This window comes from Erithacus rubecula, assembly GCF_903797595.1.
Source record: "Erithacus rubecula genome assembly, chromosome: 13".
NCBI lineage: Eukaryota > Metazoa > Chordata > Aves > Passeriformes > Muscicapidae > Erithacus > Erithacus rubecula.
In genome coordinates this window covers 303,547-325,316 of record NC_136665.1, presented here as the reverse complement: position 1 = coordinate 325,316, position 21,770 = coordinate 303,547, and the positions used below count along the sequence as shown (strand labels likewise).

Sequence of the window (21,770 nt, the reverse complement as noted above, 5' to 3'; positions counted from 1 at the left end):
CAGGCAAGTCAGGCTTTGTCAGAAGTGGAAATGGCAAAAAGTCAGGTTCGTTTTTCCTTCAGCCTCCTTCCTGATGTTTTCCACTCGTCTTTTTTCCAGTCTTCCAGCCTAGAAGTGGCCCCCCTGCCTTTATAATAGTACAAGTTTTAACCAGTCAGGAGGTGAGCAATAAATATGGTGCCATGCTAGGAAGCACCACACCAAGACTACTGAAACATTGCAAAACATTTTCACTGGTGCCAAAAATATTTGAGAAGAAACCAGTTTCATCACCACCCAACATTACCACAGTTTTCTGGCATGACAGATGAAAATAACCTAAACTGTTGGAAGGCCTTATGTTTCAGATTTGTTTTGGACTTGCTGAAGATATGGAGGGAGACAGCTATGTGCCTTTATCGTGAAATAGGAGTTATTTTTTTCTGTGTCAGAAAACATGATTCACCAGGCATGCCAGAGAGAGCATCGCTCAGAAAATAAATGATTGTATCCCCTCAGGCCTCTCCATCCCTTGTAGAGTCCCAAATCCTGGGAATGTGACTTGGGAACGTGACTGAACTCCACAAACTGTATGATGTGCACTAACTGAGGATCATAGGGAGCAAGACACAATGGGCATGTGTGGGTCAGTGTTTTTCATACTCCATAAAAATTATGTTTTCTCCATGCTGATAAAAATCAGGTTTGAAAGCCCCACATCTGACAGCTGCACTGGCAGGACTCCTCACAGCATCTTGAAGGGACCCTGGTTGTCACACATAGGTCCTGCAATCTTCAAACCTGGTGTCACTGTTAATATTTTGCTGCTTAATTTGCATGTCGTCTTCACTTGCAGACACAGGGTGTGATGGAATGATCAGTTTTGTTCACTTTTCCAGAGTCAGGACCAGTCTAGACTCATCCAGAGCTGAAATTCATCCAGCTCTGAATGATGAATTTATTTCCTACTTGTTTTCTTATTGACTCTGAGCTCACCAAGATGAGTTTCACTTGTATCTCACAGGGCTCCTGACTTTCAGGGAATACCCTGAAAGATATCATGGCAACTCTTTCATAGAAAACTGCTATCTAAATTATTACTATTAACAATACTTACTATTTTCTGCTATAATTTTATCTTTTATACTTGGACTTTAAATTTGGTTCCAGCCTGATGTAAATTATCTCCCTACCTCCTGGCAGAACAGCATTCTTCCAGGTCAGAGCAAAGTCGCCATGATAAATTGACTGTGAGCCAACTCCAGAGGCACAGGTGAAGCAAAATCCAGCTGTATGCAACCATTATGGATCAGGAATATTTAAGAGGTACAAGCATCCTCTTTCCAACCTCCACTAGGAGCTTTTAAAATGAATTATCTCGGAGTCCACAGAGGAAAAGTAATAGCTCTGTTTCTGCTGCTGCAGAGCGTTCAGCAGGGAGCAGCCCCAGGACCCAGCAGCGCTTCCCACCCCAGCGGGCTGAGGAGCGAGGCAGCTCCAGATGGCAGATGGCACAGAGCAGCTCCAGACAGCACCCACGGGGCTGGAGCACTGGGACACGCCCCAGGAACCTAAAACCAGGGCTTAAAAGGGAAAAAAAAAGCCACCTGAGTGCGATGAAATATTTTGCTATGGAAAGACAGGATTTACTGTAAATCGTGCTGTGAGAACACATCTCGCCTCTGATTTATGCAGGCATCAGGTGTAGTGCTACTCTGGCACCCGACTTCACCTGTTACCAGTGCATGAAGCACAGACTGCCTGAAAGGTTTTTACTTTACTAGACACAATGTTATTAAAGATTTATCAACAACACCATGGCAGAAAGCTTTTCATTGTGACCACAGTGTTTAGTGGCCTGTGCTCCAAAACAGAAAGGGCAGCTCAGGATTCACCCAAAATGCTCTTTTTTGCCAAAGCAATGGTACTGAATTAACTGAAGCAGTGTTGCTGCATACCTGTCTCATCTCCTGCCTCTGATTTCTTTCCATTTGGCTCTAATAACATTCCTATGAAGTGGGTGGGTGAGATGAACACAGAAAATTACCCCCTTCCTGAAACCTAGTTTTGTAGTTTGACCAGGTTGTTGTTTCAGTCATATCCAAACCTTGGTGATGCCCCTGATGCTCTTCTTTGGTCCCTTCACCTGGCACTCGGCATGAGGCTGCTCCTGCAGAGGCAGAGGGCTGGGGCACACTGCCCAACACAGGCACAAGCACAGCCTTCCACTAACACAGCTGCTCCTCTCCCCAAAGAGCCACAAACTAGTGGGAAAGGAGAGGGGTCCACCTCCCACTAATCAGGGAGTCAGTCCACAGGACGGTATAGGATGAAGAAGATCTCTCCTCCTGATAAAGTTATCTTAGAAATCCTCCTTCACACCCACCCAGCCCCTGTGGGGCTTCTCTTATCCCCAGAGAGAGTCTTGCAGCAACAGATGCAGTCACAGCTGTGGGTTAATGACTCCACCTAAGGTTTCAAATTGTGTCAGGGCAGGGGAGATTTAGATTTGTGTTATGGGTTATGTTTTGACTAGCTCCTCTCCCTACCCCCCACCATGGAGCTGCCGGCCCCTCCCCCGGGCTGTTTTATCTAGCCGGGTGTTTTTCGGCTTTTGGGGCTTTTTGCCGCTGCTTTCGCTGCTGCTTCTGCTGCTGCTTTTGCCGCTGCTTCTGCTGCCCCCCTGCCCCCCTCCCCTCCGCTGCTTCAGCTGCTTTTCCTCCCCCCCGGCTGCCTAAACTGCCCCTCTCCCTTTCCCCCCCCCCCATCCCTAAGATTTGCACCGGCTCCAGAGGAAACGGATCTGAACTTCGGAGACCACCTCTGGAAGTCTGCCAAAGAAGCTCTGCTGCCCTTCCCGGCGAAGATCTGCCGAGTTCATCTCAATCTGGGTCTGTGCTGGGAAGTGTTTCTTTTGTATTTTGTTAATAAAAAAGTTTTTTCCACTTTCCCCTGAAGAAAATTTTTTCCGAGCTTGGTGAAGGAAGGAATTGTAAGGGGGGGAGGGGACCCTTTGGAGGTCTTTTTCCTAAAATTTGTCCCAAACTTGGACAATTTGATATTAGCAAATATTTCCTCACAGAAAGGGCTGTCCAGCCCTGGCAGAAGCTGCCCAGGGCAGTGGTGAAGTCACCATTCCTGGAAGTGTTTAAAAAACATGTGGATGCGGCCCTTCAGGACATGGTTTAGTGGTGAACATGGTGGTGGTGCCAGATTGGCCTCAATTATCTTAAGAGGCCTTTTCCAACCTTAACAATTCTATGATCCCATGATTTTCCTGCTACAGCAACAAGTTCCTTTGGTGGGATTATTAACACTGCTCATAGAGGCACCCAGGCGAGCAGTTCCCCCTTATGCAATAGAACAGGTCAGTAACAAAACTGTCTGCATGCTTTCCTTTACATTAAGTCCCTTTTTGGGTGGTCAAAGTAGCACTTAAAATGAACTGTGTGTCCAAAGTCCCTTTACAGCAAGCACCACTGTGCTTCCAAGGCTTCATGGGCAGTGACCCTTGGAATTCCCAAAACGACACAAAATCAAGGATTAACCCAAAGACACCCAGTCTTTGAACCAATGAGTCCTGTTAACTCCAGATCTCTAAACAAGCTAAGCAGAAAAACTGCAATTTTGAAATCAGGTGAAAATGTTAAAAATCCTGGTGCAAATACCCAGGAAAAATTTAACCATGAAAGGCCAGAGCCCAGGAGGGGTCGATGGCAGCCACAGGAGAGCAACAACCAAGGGGCACTTCTGCAAGGAAGAACAGAGCATTAACTACAAGAAAAACAGCAGCATTCTTCTCTCAGATTTTATTTCAATTGCCAGCTTCATCTCATTAAAAAAGAAATACATTAATTTCTTCAACGTTCAAGATGTACTTTCAGAGAAATTACAACAGGACACAGGCCCTGTGAAGTGCAGCAAATTGATTCCTGGCAGCACAGCCAAGACATGGCATAACATGGATAGCATCTGCACACACAAAATGGCAGGGAAAAGCTTCCATGATGGCATATTTTGACCAAATATGTTTTCAATTTATTACAGTATGAGAAAAATAATGACAAATGAAAGAAACAAAAGAAATAACTTTGCCTTGGCAAAGGCACTTTTAACTGCAAACTCCATCAAGCAGCTGTAAAGCAGCCCAGTGCATCCCAGAATGAATCATCCCTTCATTCCCACTCCAGCTCATCAGGCACATCACCAAGTCCTCTAAATAGCAGTCTGGTTATAAATGGAATTGTGCAAATTCTTTGTAGGATCTATCACTATCCTGGCTCTCCGCACACAGATGGTCCTGTCAGTCAGCCTTAACCATTTCCATGGCTCAGGCCAGTAGTTTCTTAGCTCCTGTACAACTTCTGCCTGGAGCATGGAACCACCTACAACCTAGCCATGACATCTTCCCTGCACAAAGAGTGAAGCACATTCATACATTAATACCAGCACAGTTTCAGCAGCGAAGGCCTAACTATTCTTGGCTTGCTAGGGAAACTGGAATTCTGCAGCTAAACAGCTTCATCCAAGAAGGATGAAGCCCAGAAGGACCTGACTCCTATGCAGATGGATATGTGCTTCCTCCAGGAGCTGAAAATGGAATTATCACTGTACATAAGTGCTGTATAGATGTGCTTGCAGAGAAGCAAAATATTCCAAGAAAAAGAATGTCTCCCAATCTATGCACATGCTAATTTTATAGGCAGACAGAACTTCACTTTTCAAGTTGATAACTGGTACTAATGAAGGAACAGATTGCTTTCTATTCTTTGCTGTTGTTTAAAACTAGGATGAACCAAGACTCACCTTTTCTTTCTCCTTCCAGCTTTAACCCTTGGCATAGCTCATTCTGGGTAATTTTTTTCCCTGAGAGACACTGTCATCTCAAGCAGCCTTAGGAAAGGAAGATATACAGCCCTAGCCATAGTAAACTTTCCTGTACCATCCTGGGAAAGAATTCTTTCCCCAGCCCTGGCACAGGTTGCCCAGAGAAGCTGTTGCTGCCCCATCCCTGAAGTGTCCTTTGGAAGCTCTCTAGTAGTTTATTATCTTATACTGTGGTGCCAGAACTGGCCTCAGCACTCAAAGTGAGGCTGCCCCAGAGCAGAGCAGAGTGAGACAATCCCTCCCTGGCCTGACTGGCCATGCTGGGCCTGGTGCTCCTCAGGACAGAGATGTGTCCCCTGGCTGCCAGGGCACTGCTGACTATATGCAATTTCCATCCACCATGATTCCCAGGTTCCTTTGCACAGTGCTGCTCTCCAGCATCTCATTCTCCAGCCTGCTCATACATCCATGGCTGCCCCATCTCAGGTGCACAATCTGGCACTTTCCCCTGTTAAACTTCACTGGGTTGGTGATTGCCCAGCCATCCAATTTTCCAGGTCTCACTGCAGAGCCTCCATTCACTTCACTGGGAAAGGGAAAGCTAAATTAATCTGGAACACTTTCTTGGTAGTCTGAAGTGCTTCAGGTCAGACATTCCAGTCCTTGGAACACCCCATGGACTGGGAATCAGCCTGCACCAGCTCCAGGGCATGCAAACCAGGACCAGCAGCTAAGCATGACTGGAAACAAGGCAGGCTGGGATGAGGCACCAACAGGGAATCAGAAGACACAGTGAATACAAGGCACACATGAAGGGAACTGGCCCCCATAAACTTTTCACAGGTGCCACTGCCCACTTGAGCTGAGGCACTGATTAGAAAGGATCCAGACAAAACAGACAATTCTGAGACAGAGATCCATTTCTTAGTAAGGCTTTGAGTGCATGTGTTTAAGTTGTTTTCCTAAATTAATTCTCACATAAGAAAGGCCAGACTTCTTCAAACAGTTGTGATCCTTCATTCCAGTATAGAAAACATATATACGAACATGACTTCAGACCCATGTTCACTTAAGAGATCATTTTAAAGCTTGTAATAAAAATATTTCTTTATACAAATGATAAATACTTTAAGCATTTACAAAAATAAATGGTCCATTCCCATAAAGAAGGACATTTATAGCTGAAATTCTGAATACAACTGGAGGCAAGGCAATTATTGATGAAGCTAGCTAATAAAATCTTTGGTATGAGTATAGGACATTTTTATGCACCAATGGCCGGTGTACTGTACAGACAAGCAAAAAGACGGCTTTTCCTTAATTTCTTGACATGTCTTCCAAATATAACATACAAATATTTCTAACATGCCTTCCTATGATAATAGGAGAAAAGCCCAAGATTCTTCTGGCTCTTCCTATGACTTGTGTTTCTACAACAGAATGATGAGAGGAAAAAGATAAAGTGAACACAGTTAAATTTCATTTTATCTAAGAAGCAGCATCTGCAAAAAATAAAAACCAACTGAAAATAACTCTAGAGGAAAGCCCATTTTCTTCAATTTGTAGAAATCAACTGTCAAGACAGGCGAACAAGGAATCTGTTCAGATTCCCTGCTGCAAGTTCAGACAGGAAGAGGAGATTGGTCAGTTAGGGAAGGAGGCAACTTCACACCTGAGCACAGCACTGGATGGTGTGGAGCAGGTGACCATCAGGGGGCAGGCAGAGCCAACACCCAGAGCCAACAGCACAGGGACAGCTGTAGCTACTGGGATTCAGCAAATCCAGCCTGCATGCCCCAGCCCTGATACTAGTCAGGCTTCCACCAAGCTTCCAAGGGTTCTGGGACCCAAAAGGTTTTGGGTCTGTCTCATGACTGCTGGAAATCATGACCCATTGCTATAGGGAGCTAACATGACTACTGTCTTTAAAAGGAGCCCCTATTTGTGGCATCCTCTGTAGGCAAAATATCTATTATTTATACCATAGCATGTCTGCCGTGCAATTTGTATCCGGAGCTCATTAATGAATGATGACACCTTGACCCACCCTGTTAGGGATCCCTGTCAGATAAGAAGCCCAGCTCATTCCATGCCTGCTGAGGCAAGGCAGCCAGGAGAAAGCCCTGAGCAGCTCACCTGAGTTACAGCAGTACCAGAACAGGGCCAGTCCGGCAGCCATGCTGAAACACGCCAGGAAAAACACCGGGCCTACAGAAAACGGCAAAGAAACACACTGAGACAGAGCAAGGCAGCAGAAGTTTAGCTCAGTTCATAAATCACCAATTCCTATCAATATGCATAATTAAGCATATTTAAATGAAGCTAACATACTCACAATTCTGTATGTTCTGTAGCTAATGTACTGTGAAGCACACTTACTAGACTGCAATTAATTTTTACTACAGTTGCTTTGCCACCATTCCCTGTTCCACTTTGCTCATCTAGCTACAGCCTATGGTATTTAAGCAAAAGTTTCCAAACTAAATCTCCTGGAAACTGCCTGGAATTATACACAGTTTAATGATGATGGTCAGTACTGATGTTCAATAAAGCCTTTCTAATTCATACTTATCCACTGACAAAACAGCATAAAGATTTATACCTGCTCCTTTATTATCTAATACTCTATTTGTAGCTACTATCTCGGTAGAAACAGAGATGCAATTCAACTACACCTCGATTTGTAGATACAATTAAGCTACACCTATCAATTTAAGGACAAGCATACTGCCTCCACAAATTCCTGGAGCTGACTGTGTGGACACTGGAGAAAGAGCAAAGGAGCAAGGATTTGGTTGGTCCTTGGCATGTAACCTCCCAAGCAGGGTGCCTAGAGGCCAAACAATCTCTAGTCTCCAGCTCAGGGAAAAAAAAAGTAGTAAGTAAAAATAAAATACAATATTACTTCATTTTCTTATTTCCAAGCACTTTTTCTGTTCATTCTGTACTGTTATGCTGCAGACAGCAGCAGCAATGTGGAAAGTCTGAACAGCAATTTGGTTCAATATTCAGAGAAACACCACTACTACAGACAAAAATATACATTGAAGTAAATGGTGTTTCTGCTACTTATTTCAGTTTGCTCTCAGGACAGCAAAAAAAGGCATAATTCATAGAAGGTGCTTTGAATCTCTCCTTACTGTATCTAATAAATAAAATACTGAACTTAAATGATAAAATAGTTCATTACAAATTGAGAGAACTCTTCATCTTTATTTCAGATCTTCCTTTCACAATATCTTGCCATGAAAAAAATACTTGACTCTGTAATCTGGCATTTAACAAAGTAAGATGAATATAATTAAAATATTTTCCTAAGGAAAATATATTTAAGCTTTTCCTTCCTTTCTGTCATTGCCTTCAAATGATTTGCAGTTAAATTGAGAGCTTAAAAAAATTGAAAAAAAATTGAAAGTCAGATCAAAAAGTTATTGATGGCCTTATGCAAAGTGAATAGACCTTACTGTTCAGGCATTAAAAAAATCAGAGGAAATTAAGAGTTTAGCTGTGTAAGTAATATCATTGTAAATATTGATTAAACTCAACAATCTCTTCAATTTCCTGGCACCGGTTTCCTCGACAGTAGCTCAGTATCTTTTCCTCCATTAATTCTACTTAATCTGTAACAGTAAAGACATCATAATCCAAAGTACTTGCTATATGAAGTGCAAATTACATGATATAATAAATTGCATCATAATCTGAAAAGCCATTCCATCTGGTGACACTGTATGATTTATTTACCCCTGTCATTTAGCATATACTGCTCCTTGTCAGTGTCTATCTCTGTGGGATCTGGGATTTCTAGAAATAAAAGCAACACATGAAAAGTTAGTACTCAGCTCAAGCAAACAAACAAACACAATCAGCACATGCAAAATGATACAAAACAACACATTTCTGAAAAAATATCCAATATTGACATAAACTATTAACCCAGCCAATGGTAAACCATTGCTAGAGTTAAAGCTGGACTGACCAAAAGACACAGGCAGAGAATCATCTGAATGTAACTACAAATAAGCCCCACCTCTGATCTTAAGTGCTTAAGCACTGACTACATTAATAACATTACACTTGTTTCCCAAGTTAGGAAAGCAGGAGTTAATCCTTCACAATACCAGCAATTTTCATGGTAATACATACAACCTCTTTGTTAACAGATGCACTAATCTGAAAAGACCTCTATCATTTAATGTATCACCATTCTTTGCTGTTGAGCAAATCTCTGGGCATTGATGTACTTAGCAGGTAAAGCACATAGAAAAAACTTGTTGCAGATTATTTACTAAATGCAGGTCTCAGCTGAAGACATGCCCAGTTTCTTTAAAACTCTGTAGGTTCTACAGGCTAACATTTGGTATAAGTAATTTTGGCCTCAATCCTTCTGCAAATTCAGGTAGAAAAGGAAGCTGGCCTTAGGACAAGGTGTTCAGTAGTTTCTAGTCTGGGCAGAAAGACCCTTTCAGATCTGCCTGTGCCACACAGATGTGGAGATCACAATGTCTGCAGAAGGGGCATGCACAGCTGTCACCACGCATGGCAGACGAGTGACTTTCCCTAACACATCACAAATTGCAACACTGTTTTAGCCACACTTTTTGGTAGTCATGGAACCACAGAATTATAAAGGCTGGAAAACACCTCTATGATCACCAAGTCCAACTGTCAAATGGTTAGGAGGATTAAAAAATGAAAGGAAAAAAGTAAGAGCTCTGAATTTGGCTGTCAATAGGGAAGAATTTCAACTGCTCTCCTTTTACATGACACCAGGATCTAGGAGAGGTGCCTCAAAAACTGCTCTGTCCACCCAGGCAGCAACAGGGAAACATCCATCTCCCCTGCTAAGGATATACCTCCCCATGGGGAAACACACCATGGCCCTGGAGCAGCACAGAAGCCTCTGGAGCCCTTCCCTGTGAAGCCTGAGAGTCACTGGAACAGCAAGGATTGCTGCAAAGCCACACCCAGCCTGCCCCTTGGAGGGCTGAGGTCCTCCCTAGGAATTCCAGCTAGGGAACCCTCACACTGCACAGGACAGCATAGACAAATCTCTGCCATTTCTATTGCTGCGTGGGGCTGATCCGAGCCTTTATCATTTTAGTCTATGTCAGCATGGAGAGAAATAAAAACATTTTTTGATCTTTTCAATGGCCCTTGGAGAATCCCGTTTGCTTCAACAGCTCCGAGGCTGCCCACGTCGTGTGCCTCACACCCCCTCTAGTGGGAATGTTTAGACATTACCATTTCACTGGCAATTTACATTTCAAGCAAAGAAATTTTGTTCTAGCATAAATTTTAAAGCTGTCTTAAAAATGAAAAATAAATATTTGAAAGTATTTCCTCTGTTGAAAAAAATCTGTCCTAGGTACAGCTGCATGTAATCTACTGCAGAACTCTGTCTTAGCCTTGATTCATCCATGTTCTCAACAGTGATTTCTCCACCTGCTGTAATGCTGCTTGTTTCAGCTCAGCCTGAATTTAGAAGAAAATCACCATGTTAGGGATTCTCTTCTTTCTTAACATTTAAAAATCCCAGTGGCAATTCTGTAAATGCTTTGTGCCAAATTTAACAACTACTGCTAAGAGCATTATAGAATGATTTCATGATCTGAGTTGGAAGGGACCCTGAAGACCACCATCCAGTTCCAACCTCCTGCCAAGGGCAGGGACACCCTCCACTGACCAGGGTGCTCAAGACCCCACAGATCTTGGAGTGCTCACTCCTTGAGCACTTCCAAGGAGAAACATTCAAGTAACAAACTGTGCATGTTGGAGGTCTGAAGGATAATGCCTTTAATATTGAAAATGTCCAAGCTCACTTAAATGAGAAGTTACTCCTCATATTGATAAAGGAGCTTCTCCTGAAACATAAAAGTGTTTGCAGTTTTAGCTTAAAAAACTGCACAGATGTTTCTTGACCATTCAATCCAGAATGCAGATATTTGTTTTAATCACTCTAAGAAGAACTCTAAGAAGCAGCAAGCATATTAAGACAATCATCTCAATATTTATTTCTTAGGTCAACAGAAAGAAACTGCTGAGCCTCGGCACACAGTGATGTTTTAACTCAGTTCTTCACATTATCCTCATCCTTCTAAGGATGGTAACATTAAAGAGTATACTGAGATAACAGAGAATTCAATGACTTTTGATGGTTACTGAAGTCAGCAGTTTGCAGCAGCAGTAAACAGTTTTCAGGTGCCATAAGGAGCTGTATGTTTAACATTAAGCACTTCTAGCACAGGTATTTGCTATGCAGAGTCTGAACATGAGAAACCCTAACCCTGACTACTCATGGCTACATGAGGAAAGCTCAGAGTCACCATGTAAATGGAAGGATGAGCATGTTTCTGCTACAGCTGAGTGAAACATCCCACAGACCCTATCCAAGTCTCCTTGTAAAGATACATTTTCAAAAATGGCTTGTCGAACATGATATTGAACATTAAAAAAGCTTCAAATCCTAAACATCAAAACAGTCTTGAAATTTTATTCTTAGTGACTACACCAAGACTTCTCAAACTGTTCTTAATTTTAAAAGGCTGGCTGCTAACTGCTAATCAGCCTGGCTGAAAAACCTGTTTCTTGAGCTTTATCCAAGTAAAAATGATAGCTCCACGATAATTTGATTGAAGAGCCTGTTCCCCAAAGTGCACAACTTCTGCAAGGTGAACATGAGAACAAAGCATTGCCTTCAAGCTGCTGTGAGGCTCAGTCAATTGGATTGTGACTCATCTGAGATTCTGACAGAGGATGGGCCCAGACTTCCCCAGTTCAAAAGTGTTCAGGTATGGATGGGAGGTAACTGTGCAGCCTCCCCTTGCAGGAAAGAAAATGGTCTTCCACAAGTATGTTCTGGGTAGGCACAAATTGCTTCTTTCAAAATGAAAGACAAAATGAAGGTAATTATAATTTTACATTACAAAATCTCCTTACAGCTTTTGGAAAACTCAAGTCAGAAGGAATTATGGCATACCCCAAAAATTATTTAAGTAACTTGTTTATTTATATTATTCATAACCTGTTTAGGTTGTTTAAATGACCTACATTGCATTTGAAATTAGGTTTTGTAATACACTGGTGAGGAAATCCACGACTCAATCAACCTACAAGTCAACTTACTCAAGATTTTCCTGCTTGGCAGGTCATTAAACAGCTGTTCAGCATTGATCTGTAGAGCCCTGTAGAACTCCTGACAGTGTCTGTCTCCTTTCTTTTGGAGGTGCTTTAACAGATCTGAGAGTCTGGTATGGAGTGAAGCCTTTGGGTTCCTGAACTGTAAGAGAAAAGCATTCATCAGAAAAGAGATTAAAACAGAAGAAAGATTAAAAGACCAGTTTTACATCACTATGCCAGGGAACAAATTTATGAAGCTTCTTTGATATTTACTAAAAGAATGGGCCAAAAAGGGCAACCTAAAAAGAACATACGTACACTGCACAGCACTGAGCTCCATGTGGTCAGCACTGTCAGATGGAGAGCATATTGCCTCTGCCTCTCCTACTTTTTTCTGTCCTGATCAAGTGAAAGACACTCTGCATTTGATGTCCTCCCCATATCTAAGCTGACACGGTACTTGCCATTCTAAAGTTTAATTCCAACAATTGCAGATAGAATATTTCAGAAAATCTTAAAATTGGAAATAAAGCTTGATGCTTTCAAGTTTGCCCTTAGCTGCCTAGTAATGATCCCTGTAAAGGCACTTTATACTGTTTATCCTAGTCCCAATACTGGAGTGTTCATCATCCCAAGATTTTATATTTCATTGTTTTTTATTGTTTCTGGCACAATTAACTGCTGTGTATCCACTTCAATAGGCACAAACTCCAATTACTCAGGTTGGCAAACAGCTGCAGAGGAAAACACATTTTTTTCTGCAGTGCTAAGCATGATGAGTATTAGAAGACTTTAAAAAAGAAGGAAAATGCATCCCTAGTCTTACACATCAAACTTCTTTCAATTCATTTGGAAAAAATCCAAAGTCATTCTCAGTAAAGCATCATATTTCATAGCAGCACAGTGGATAACCTTTGGAGGATACTGAGTTAGGAACAATTGCTGCTCAAGGGGGACAGGAATGCTACAGATCTTACACAACACTCCTTATTCTGACAAAATTCCCACAGGGTCTACCAGATACAGCTGAGATTATAAACTTCCTAAACACTCAATAGAGTTGATACAAAATAGCCTAGGCTCATAAAAAATCTGTTCCTTTAGGCCAAAGTGCAGAAGTCACAAATCATGTTTCAATTCTTTATAGATTTATTTTGAAGCTCCCGAGGGAAGTGGCAAGACTGGATCAGTAAATGATCTAGCTCTGCTCTACACCACAAAGCACTAATTGTCCTCATGGAGTTTCATTATGGCAGAATCTGACCTATTTTTCCTGATGTTAAAATATTGACACACCAAAACTCCGTGCAGACATGAAGCCAGCAGAGGGCAAGTACAAACTATTATAAGCAGGATTGTGGAAGTTCTTAGCTGACTTTAATTTTGTCTCCATACAAAGACCAGAAGCCTTTCTCCCTGAAAAGAGCTAACCATTTTTGAAAGCTTCATGTCAGGGAGGGTGGCATCTCCATACGTGCTGGCACCACTGCAAGATGTTATTTACTCCATCCACTTCCCACAGCTCCACACTTACTAGTGGGACTAACACCCCTCCACTTATCTATCAATACTTAAAATTATTAATTGGCTACCAAAACTGATTGAGCTAATCTAGATGATTTTGTGGGTAGAGATGGATGTTGCACAGATCACCTGGTGTGCCACTCCACATCACTTCTTGAGGAGATAGGCACGCCAGGCATGTGGTCACAGGATGGGCGCCCTCCTGCCACGGACTGGCTGCACAATTGCATGGCAGAGACTGGCACAAAACTGCTGCTGAAGAGTGTTCTCTCCCATGACCACTTGGCACACAGAACATGCCAGCCCTGTGATTGCTCCTCTTACAGAAGATGCCAGACACAACTGTTCAGCAAGCAGGAGGTGAGGCAGATTGACTGCATGTGGCACCAAGAGCTGTGTTGGGGAGACGGCAGCCAGGCTAATGACCCACAAAAGCAATACAACAGTCAAAAATATGGCAAAACTCCTCAAATTACCTTTTCTGCTTCTTCATTGGTAAGAATTTGGGGATACACTCTGTTAAGCTGCAGAACAATTTTATCAACCACTTGTTCATTCAGCCGGCTAGTGCTTGTAAGGAAATACATGTCATGCTGCAGCCGATGACAATATGACTGATCTGGAGATAAAATAACAGAGAACAAACCACAGCAGTTAATTAATAAGTCATTTTTAGATTCTATAAATTTCATTTTCCTACCAGTGATTAAATAGCTAAAATAAAATTATCACCACCGCCGCCACCTAATATTAGAAAGCTGTCTGTTAGGAAAACACAACATTGTCGTGTGCTTTCAAAGACCCATACATTTGAAATTACACAAACTTCTGGCTGGTTACTCCAACTGCCTCTCTCTTTACAAAGGGAGAAGGCTCTAAATAATTTAGAAGTCAAGCTCTGATGGATATTTAATCAAATATAGCCGTAGAGTTAATAAATCACTAAAGGCAAATTCTCTATCCCGTAAGAAGTCAGATTATTTATGGTACCTGCAAGAAGCTTCTTCCATCCAATGGAATGCTCTGATTCTGCTCTTGGAAATAATAAGGCTTAAAAAACACTTATCATACATGACCATAAGGTGCCAGACCGTCTGCTAGAGCACCTGCAGAAAAAGCATCAAGGACACCCTTTCTTAAGCTCTTCCTGATTCAACAGCAGAATGTTTGCAGGGAGTTTGTCAGGCCCAATTCCTAACCTAGGCAGGGACATGCCAGGCGCTGGCACCAGCCAGGATGTTGGACAAACCCTTGCACTCCTGTACATATGCCTGTGGTGAGGTGTGTGGTCCCTCAATGCTGTCACTAGCCACTGCCACAACACAAAACAGAACCGATATAACAGAACTGTTATATTGGTTGCCAAAATCCCTTTGTAATTTTTCCTGCTTAACTATTCTTAACATAAAAAACCTCATGCTGCTTTCTGTACAAGAAACATCAAACAGGATTTTGTTTGTCACACAATCCCCCCACATACATTTCTCCTTTCTACTTTCACTGCCATTCTGGATAAGGCCACAGGGCCCTTAGGACCTGCACTGCCACTTCATATTTCTCACAGTAAATTAATAAATACAGCTGTATTTCAAATTTTTAGGCTGAGATCAGCCCTTTCTTGCCACACTGGAACATGCAAGCATTCACATCCACACCTGGGCCCTGGGAGCACAAATGCTGCCAACCACCGTTAGTCAGGCAGGTACACATTCCCAATCAATAATTTCACTAATATTTACATAAGGACTCTGGACACTTTCTCTCACACCACTGTATCTTTATTACAGCTTAATCTTGGGTTTCCCCCTTAAAAGCCTTCTAAATTTTATCAAGCAAACAAACAGGATCATTAAGGAGATAAGTTTAAATACAACAGACACAAAACCCAATGCAGCTCTTTGACATTCTCTGTAAAAGACAGAACTGGCAAACATCCGTTCCAGAAACCTTAGTGCTGTCTGCTGTGCAGTGCAAACACGAGCTGCTACTTCCTGTAAAACTCCTGGATGATTTTCATAAACATTATACAGTAAACATTATACTGGCAACCAAAAGCTGGAAGGCTTGGATCTGATGATCAAACCATTCATACGTGTCCATGACAACTCCTTCCAGAAGAATCTCAGGAAAAAGAGGCAAAAGTCTCAGCAAAATGTTAGCTTAACATTAATTTAATTTTGGCTTTTCCCTTTCAAGAGCCCAAGAAAGTGGTGCCAAGGATTTAAGAAGGAGACTGGCTACAGAGAAATGTTGATGATCAGATGGCACTGATTACCAAATGCCCCTCTGAAGAGCAACTGGTCTGCTCTTCTGGGTTGGGAGGATGACAGAGAGCCGAAAAAGAAGATGCTTCCCTCCCCTGCTACTCTCATCCACTGCCATGTGCTACTGGTAAGCTGTCAGGAGTCAAGGGTCTTTGACAGCAAGCCAAGAGAATCACAGAATCGTTTAGGTTGGAAAAAAGCCTTAAGGCTATTGACTCCAACCAGCATTCCATGTTCAATCCATCACCATGTTCAGCACTAAACCATGTCCTGGAGTGCTACATCCACACATATTTTGAACATTTCCAGGGATGGTGACCCACCACTGCCCTGGGCAGCCTGTACCAGGCCTGGGCAACCCTTCTGATTAACAGATTTTCCTTAATATCCAACCTAAGCCTTCCCTGGTGCAACAGGAGGCCATTAGCTCCCATCTTGTCACTTGGTGCTTGGGAGGAGACTGGATCCACCTGGCTATACCCACCTGTCAGGGAATTGTAGACTTCAGTAAATTTTTACTTGAACTATTTTTTAAAAAGAGAAGAGGAAAACGTAGCAAAACTTCAGCGAGCAAAATATTAAACAGCATTTTATACTAAAGTGTGACATTAGATAACACACAGTCCCAGTCCTCCAAGATCTATACAATGGCTAAAACAACCGGGCTCCCGTGTCACCAGGAAAACCTGTGTGCTCCCCAGGTGTAGAGGCACAATTCCAGCGAGCTGGATGGAGGCTAGGAGTAAACAGCAGATTTCGCGGCCACACAGCACGCAGCCAGGGTGTGAAATGCGGCACCGCCCGGCTACACGGAAACACCAGGCTGGGGCTCCGCACGCCAACTGCCCCAGCGCCCGGCCCGACCCGGCCGTGCGGGGCCCGGCCGCGCTCACCCCGACGCACCAAACCGCGCTGCTGGGCGCGGAGACGGCGCGGAGATACCGCGGCCCCCCTGCGGCCCCGGCGGCGCGGCGGTGTCTCCAAGCCGCCGTAGGTCCCCTGCCCTTGCCCGTCCCGCACTCACCGGCCATGGCATTCCCGGCCCCGCCCGGCCCGCGGGCTGCAGCCTTCGGGCTGCGGCCTCCGGCCTTCCTGCCGAGCCGGGCCTGGGGCGGGGCGGCCGGGCCGGGTACCGCCTCCGGAGCTGCCGGGGACGGAGTGCAGGGCCTCGGGGAGCCGGGGCGGTACCGGGGCGAGGGGAGGCGGGGCACGCCCTCCTGAACCCGCTGCGGAGCTCTCATCTCTTTTTGAGCTTCCTTCCAAGTAAAACAGTTCTTCAAATGTCTGTGCTCACCAGGCCGTCCCGTGCAGAAGCATGAATTTACACTTGCACAGCCACGAATTTTTAAATAATTAAAAATAATTAAAATTTAAATAATTAATAAAGGCGTGGTTTCCTTTTCCAGAAGTAATTACACTGTCCAAAATACCATGTCTACATCTTCACAACATCCATGTAGAATTTGTATTTTCCTCGCGCTGCAGCACAACGCGCATTTAAGTGCAGCTGGACACGTAAGGTACATTGGGCAGGTAGAGACTCGAGCCCAAGGAGCAGGGACAGCCTTCTCACAGAAAAGGTTTCAGTGAAGCACCTAATTAATTTGGATATTTAACTTTGTGAGGGAAAAAGTACAAGCAAACCTCTGGATGTAAAACTTGCCATTTCACTAAATTTCACTAAATGTCACTAAATTTAATTAAAATGCACTGAAGTTCATCAACAATTAATTACCTAGCAAGGAGTGGAAGAGAATATGTCTTGCTAAGGATAAATGCTGCAGAGGATTGAAGCACTGTCAAATGCTGTGACATTCATGGTGCATATCCTTGAGAAGATCGAGTATAAGCATCCTGAGTTTATCGTATTTGCCCTCTTGGAATCCAGATCTTCCTAACAGCACGACAATATATTTTTAAATGGTTACTACTGCACGTGGACACCTTGATCATGTCTGTACTGGTGTGATTTTTGCAAAATATTTTAGTAAAGAAACAGAAACCTTGTGAAAACGATCTCGGAATTTTGTAATTCCTTTTGTCATATATTTTAAGGACTATTTTGTATGGGGCTGAGTTACCTGGAGCAGTGGAAAGTGACCCTGTACAAGGCAGGGGTTTAGGACAAGATGATCTGTAAGGTTCCTTCCAATCCAAACCATTCTTTGTATTCTATGATTCACTTCCATATGTATATTAAAACATTATAGCAAGAGGGGTTGCTTAATAGTAAGAAACAGTGGGAGAATGCCATGCTGAGGATTTGTTTTTATAACCTCTATGCCTCTGTGAATTCATTGCATTTTGTGCTCTACTAAAAAGTTTCCCTGGAACCCTTTAGAAATTTTAGAAATTTTAAATTTAAAAACTTTTAGAACTTTTCAAACTACTGGAATCTAAACCACTAAACAGAAAACCTGGTCACCTTAGTGTGACATGGACTGAAATCTCCAATAAAAATCTAAATGTTTTTCAGCACACAGTGATTCCAAGCACAGTGGGTGAAGTGGAAGTGAAAATCAATCCCGCAGGAATGCTATGATGCACAGCGCCACACTGCCTGGAGATATTTTTGTCCTGCAGACTCAGATAAATACACACGAAGCAGAGGTTAAACATATCTCCTCCTCATGCCGGTGGCACGCATGACCTGTGCAGCAGGATCGCTGTCAGCTTCGCCTGGCACAGACAGATCCTGGCGGAGCCACACGGCCGCAGCAGAGGCCGCCGCCGTGCCCGTGTTCCCGGGAGGGAAGGACCGGGCTGGGGCTGCCCCGAACGCCCTCCCACGGTGGCACCACATCCCGGGCAGGCACAGCGCACAGCCAGGCGGGGAAGCCGCACCCGGCCGCGGCCACGGCGAGGGACGCGAGCAGCGAGGCGAGAAACGCACCTCGTACCGCTCCGGGCGAGCGGCACGCTGCGAACCCTCCCTTCCTGACAGAGTCCAGTGCCTTTCCTTCCAAGTTCTCATTTTAGGGTTTCCGAATTTAGGGTCTACGCGAAGTGACCTGCCCAACAACGTTCTATTTCCCAGCAGACTGATCTCCTGCTTAGCTAATCTCAAAAGCCAGTACTGTTTACCCCCCGCTAAACCGACCGATGTATTTGAGTTAATTATTTGACTTACTAAATATCACCCTTGTCCTGGCAACCTCATCATGTAGTGTTTTGTTGTATCTGTTAACTGTTGAATCACAATACGCTTTGTTATTTTCCCACCGCCAGAGGACTGAATCTCTTTAGCAGCAAATTGAATCCAGATAGCGCAAGCAGTTCCTCTAACAGTCTTTCTTTGTGCTTAAGAAAATACAATAAAGTATTTCTTAAAAGCTCAGATTGCGCACTAGGCCCTCTTCAGCAAGTTTTAGTCAATAATTTACAAAAACAAGCTCTAAGAAGGGGAAAATATGAAGGCAGTGACGGGCTGGCCACTCCCGTCAGACTCACTGCCCGTCTGGCTCCTGTTCCCACAGATTTGCACCTCGAGGCCGCTGTTTTGCCCAAATTCCTCGTTAAAATGTATACTTACAGCTTCTGTAGAGCATCATCCATCGGTTTCAGGGTGGGTATGTGCCGTGCCCGGCACACGGCCCATGCGGGGCGCCCGCAGTGCAATCCTCCTTGCCGGGATAAGCAGAGGTCACGGGCAACTTGGAGAAGCGAAAGTAAACAGGGAGCGACTCCGGCTGTGACAGCCGGCAGAGCTCCGCCGGGACCGACGGGAGGCTGCTCCTCTGCGCCGCAGCAGTCAGCAGCAATTTGCTGGTGATTTTAGGGGGAGTGCAATTAGATCTGAAAACCACGATGTTCGTTTACTCAAAGTTATGAAGGCTTTTTGTGTGTGTGCTAATAATTTCTTGAGTTGCTTTGTGTGCAAAATGTGTTTTTTTCCCGGTCTTATTTATATAGTCAGAGTATGATTATTGGTATGATTACTTTTGGTTGGTTAGAATGAGATGAAGAAAAAAGTTCTCTGACTCCAAACACAAAAGCAGAAGCTGTGCTGCAAATTCTCAGCTCTTTATTCCCAACCAGTTAAGCCAAACCGTGAAATGGGAACAGAACTGACTTGGATGAAATCATCTTCCCCCAGAGTGGTTGGACACTGCCCAGGCTCCCCGGGAATGGGCACGGCCCGAGGCTGCCAGAGTTCCAGGAGCATTTGGACAGCTCTGCCAGAGAGGCAAGCACAGGGTGTGATTGTTGGGGTGCCTGGGCAGGGCCAGGGGCTGGACTCCATGACCCCTTCAGGGCCCACTTCAGCAAAGGACATTCTATGATAGCCTGGAGCATCAACAGGTCTGGAAACCTCTGGTCAGTTTTAACTTCCTGTGCATTCACCTTGTACCTGGTGGATTACACACCCCTGATTCTGCTCAGTGATACCCTATTCTTGGAAATTTTAACAGCATTAGGAAAACAAGGAGATGATGCAGATAATGGAAAAATTGTGTCTCTTGTTTTGGCACAAGGGAAGAATGGGCACGTAGAATAGATCCATGTATACTAATCACAAATAGTCCTGGTAAATATTGCACAGATTCTGGAGAATGAACAGCCAGCTTCACAAACGTGTTCAATGCTGCACTTGGCTCCTTATCATATCCCTTGTAAAGCACAAATCAAGTTGTACACATGAGAAAACGTACTTAACTAATTATTTTTTAAAAACACCAAACAATTAAATTCTTTGAAGTCAGGAAGCAAATAAAGCTGTTATAGAGCATCCTCCCCTTAAAATAGGTGTATAAATAAGCAGTTGACAGATTTGGCAAACTGATATTCCTCAGAGCTGTGGAAAGGGAACAAGCCACTTTGGGTACATGTCCTCACATGGAAGTCATCCCTGCACCAGCTCTGGACCTCATCTGACTCCCAAAGCCAGGAATGATGGAGAGGATGGTATGCAGCCAGAATGGAACCCACAGCCATGTGAAGTAAAGACCAGTACTGGGCATGGGTTAGAAGCCACTGCAGACTCCAGCTCATAGATACAACATATGTCCTGTGGGAAACACTTTTGTGAGCAGGGTGCAAGCCATCAGTTTCACAAAATACACAAGGAAATGCAAATGTTCTGTAGCAGAAATATGAGCTTGAGTCCAGCTGGAAACAAACATTTAAGGGTTACAAGGTTTTAAAGGTCTATTTTATCAGTTGCTTTCATCTCCTTCCTGCACAGCACTTATTTCCCTTCTGAAAATAAGTTATGTTTGCATGAGCAATAAAGTTAACTCCAGGGGGTGCAGCCATTAGAACTAAGCACAGTCCCAGAGCAAGCCGAACCACAAATCTTACACAAACAATTTGGGTGTTGCTTCCTTACCTTGGTGTAACTTTGCTGCCTCTTGTGTTAGCTGCCCAAATAAATGATAGTCATGTAGTGCTTTGGCACACGGACAGTGAATTTACCTGCCTTCTGGGGTGCTTCCCATGGCATGCATCCCTGGCAGCTCAAGGGCGCACTTTGTCCTCTCCGACATTATTCAGCTTCACTTTGTCCAGACTGGAGCCAGGCTGTCTGCTCACACAAAGTGCTGACCCAAACATCCCAACAGGGAATTTATTTCACTTGCAGTCATATTATTGCAATTTAAAGCCACATAATAAAAATAAACCACCACGGAACTAAATAATGGAATTCAGTGAACATAATCATAGAAATGGAAAGAGGAAGAAAATCCAAAGGAGCTGCAGAGAGGCAGGATCAAGGATATCTTGGTCACCCTTCACATGAGTACCTTTAGCATAATATTGCCAGTAGGACAGAACACCTCCCTCCCATGCCTATAACTCTTTTTAGTCCTTGATTGAGATGTATCTTCTTTGTGAAGGAATTGTTTAACCATTTTTTCTACACCTCTGGGGATCAGAGAAACCCTTCCATCTGGTATTTCTGAAATTTTCTTCTCTCCCCTTATTAAAGTTAGATTTGCCCTCTTCCCATTTCTTAAGGGCTAGGCCCTCAATACTCTCAAAAGGGACAAAACAAGAAAAAACCCCACCTTGTTTCCTCACATCATGAACAGATTAACAATAGGCAAAAAACAGGCA

The 21,770-nt window shown here is 43.7% G+C and overlaps 1 protein-coding gene across 4 annotated transcripts; it reads right to left on the bottom strand.

Moving 5' to 3' along the window:
* Nucleotides 1–3,773: 3,773 nt before the first annotated feature.
* On the bottom strand, nucleotides 3,774–19,422 carry CARD19 (caspase recruitment domain family member 19). 4 transcript variants are annotated; one of them, XM_079317517.1, is made up of 6 exons: nucleotides 19,246–19,422; nucleotides 13,926–14,068; nucleotides 11,932–12,085; nucleotides 8,551–8,610; nucleotides 6,943–7,014; nucleotides 3,774–6,236 (listed from the first exon to the last, which is right to left on the bottom strand). In XM_079317517.1, exons 1-6 carry the CDS (start codon nucleotides 19,262–19,264, stop codon nucleotides 6,124–6,126), a joined length of 561 nt encoding a protein of 186 aa, XP_079173643.1. In that variant the 5' UTR covers nucleotides 19,265–19,422; the 3' UTR covers nucleotides 3,774–6,123. The 4 variants fall into 4 exon arrangements, with proteins under 4 accessions (XP_079173643.1, XP_079173644.1, XP_079173645.1 ...); XM_079317518.1 differs by lacking the exon at nucleotides 19,246–19,422 and adding an exon at nucleotides 16,738–16,846; XM_079317519.1 differs by lacking the exon at nucleotides 8,551–8,610 and having other exon boundaries at nucleotides 19,246–19,420.
* Between the last annotated feature and the right edge of the window lie 2,348 nt (nucleotides 19,423–21,770).

Excerpts from the sequence above, each read along its gene's own strand:
- CARD19 (XM_079317517.1), bottom strand. Across the intron at positions 7,015-8,550 it reads GTATATGCTAAATGACAGGG|GCCCGGTGTTTTTCCTGGCG; the intron begins GTAAATAAATCA and ends CGTTTTCTGTAG. Across the intron at positions 6,237-6,942 it reads CTGGTACTGCTGTAACTCAG|AAACACAAGTCATAGGAAGA; the intron begins GTGAGCTGCTCA and ends ATTCTGTTGTAG.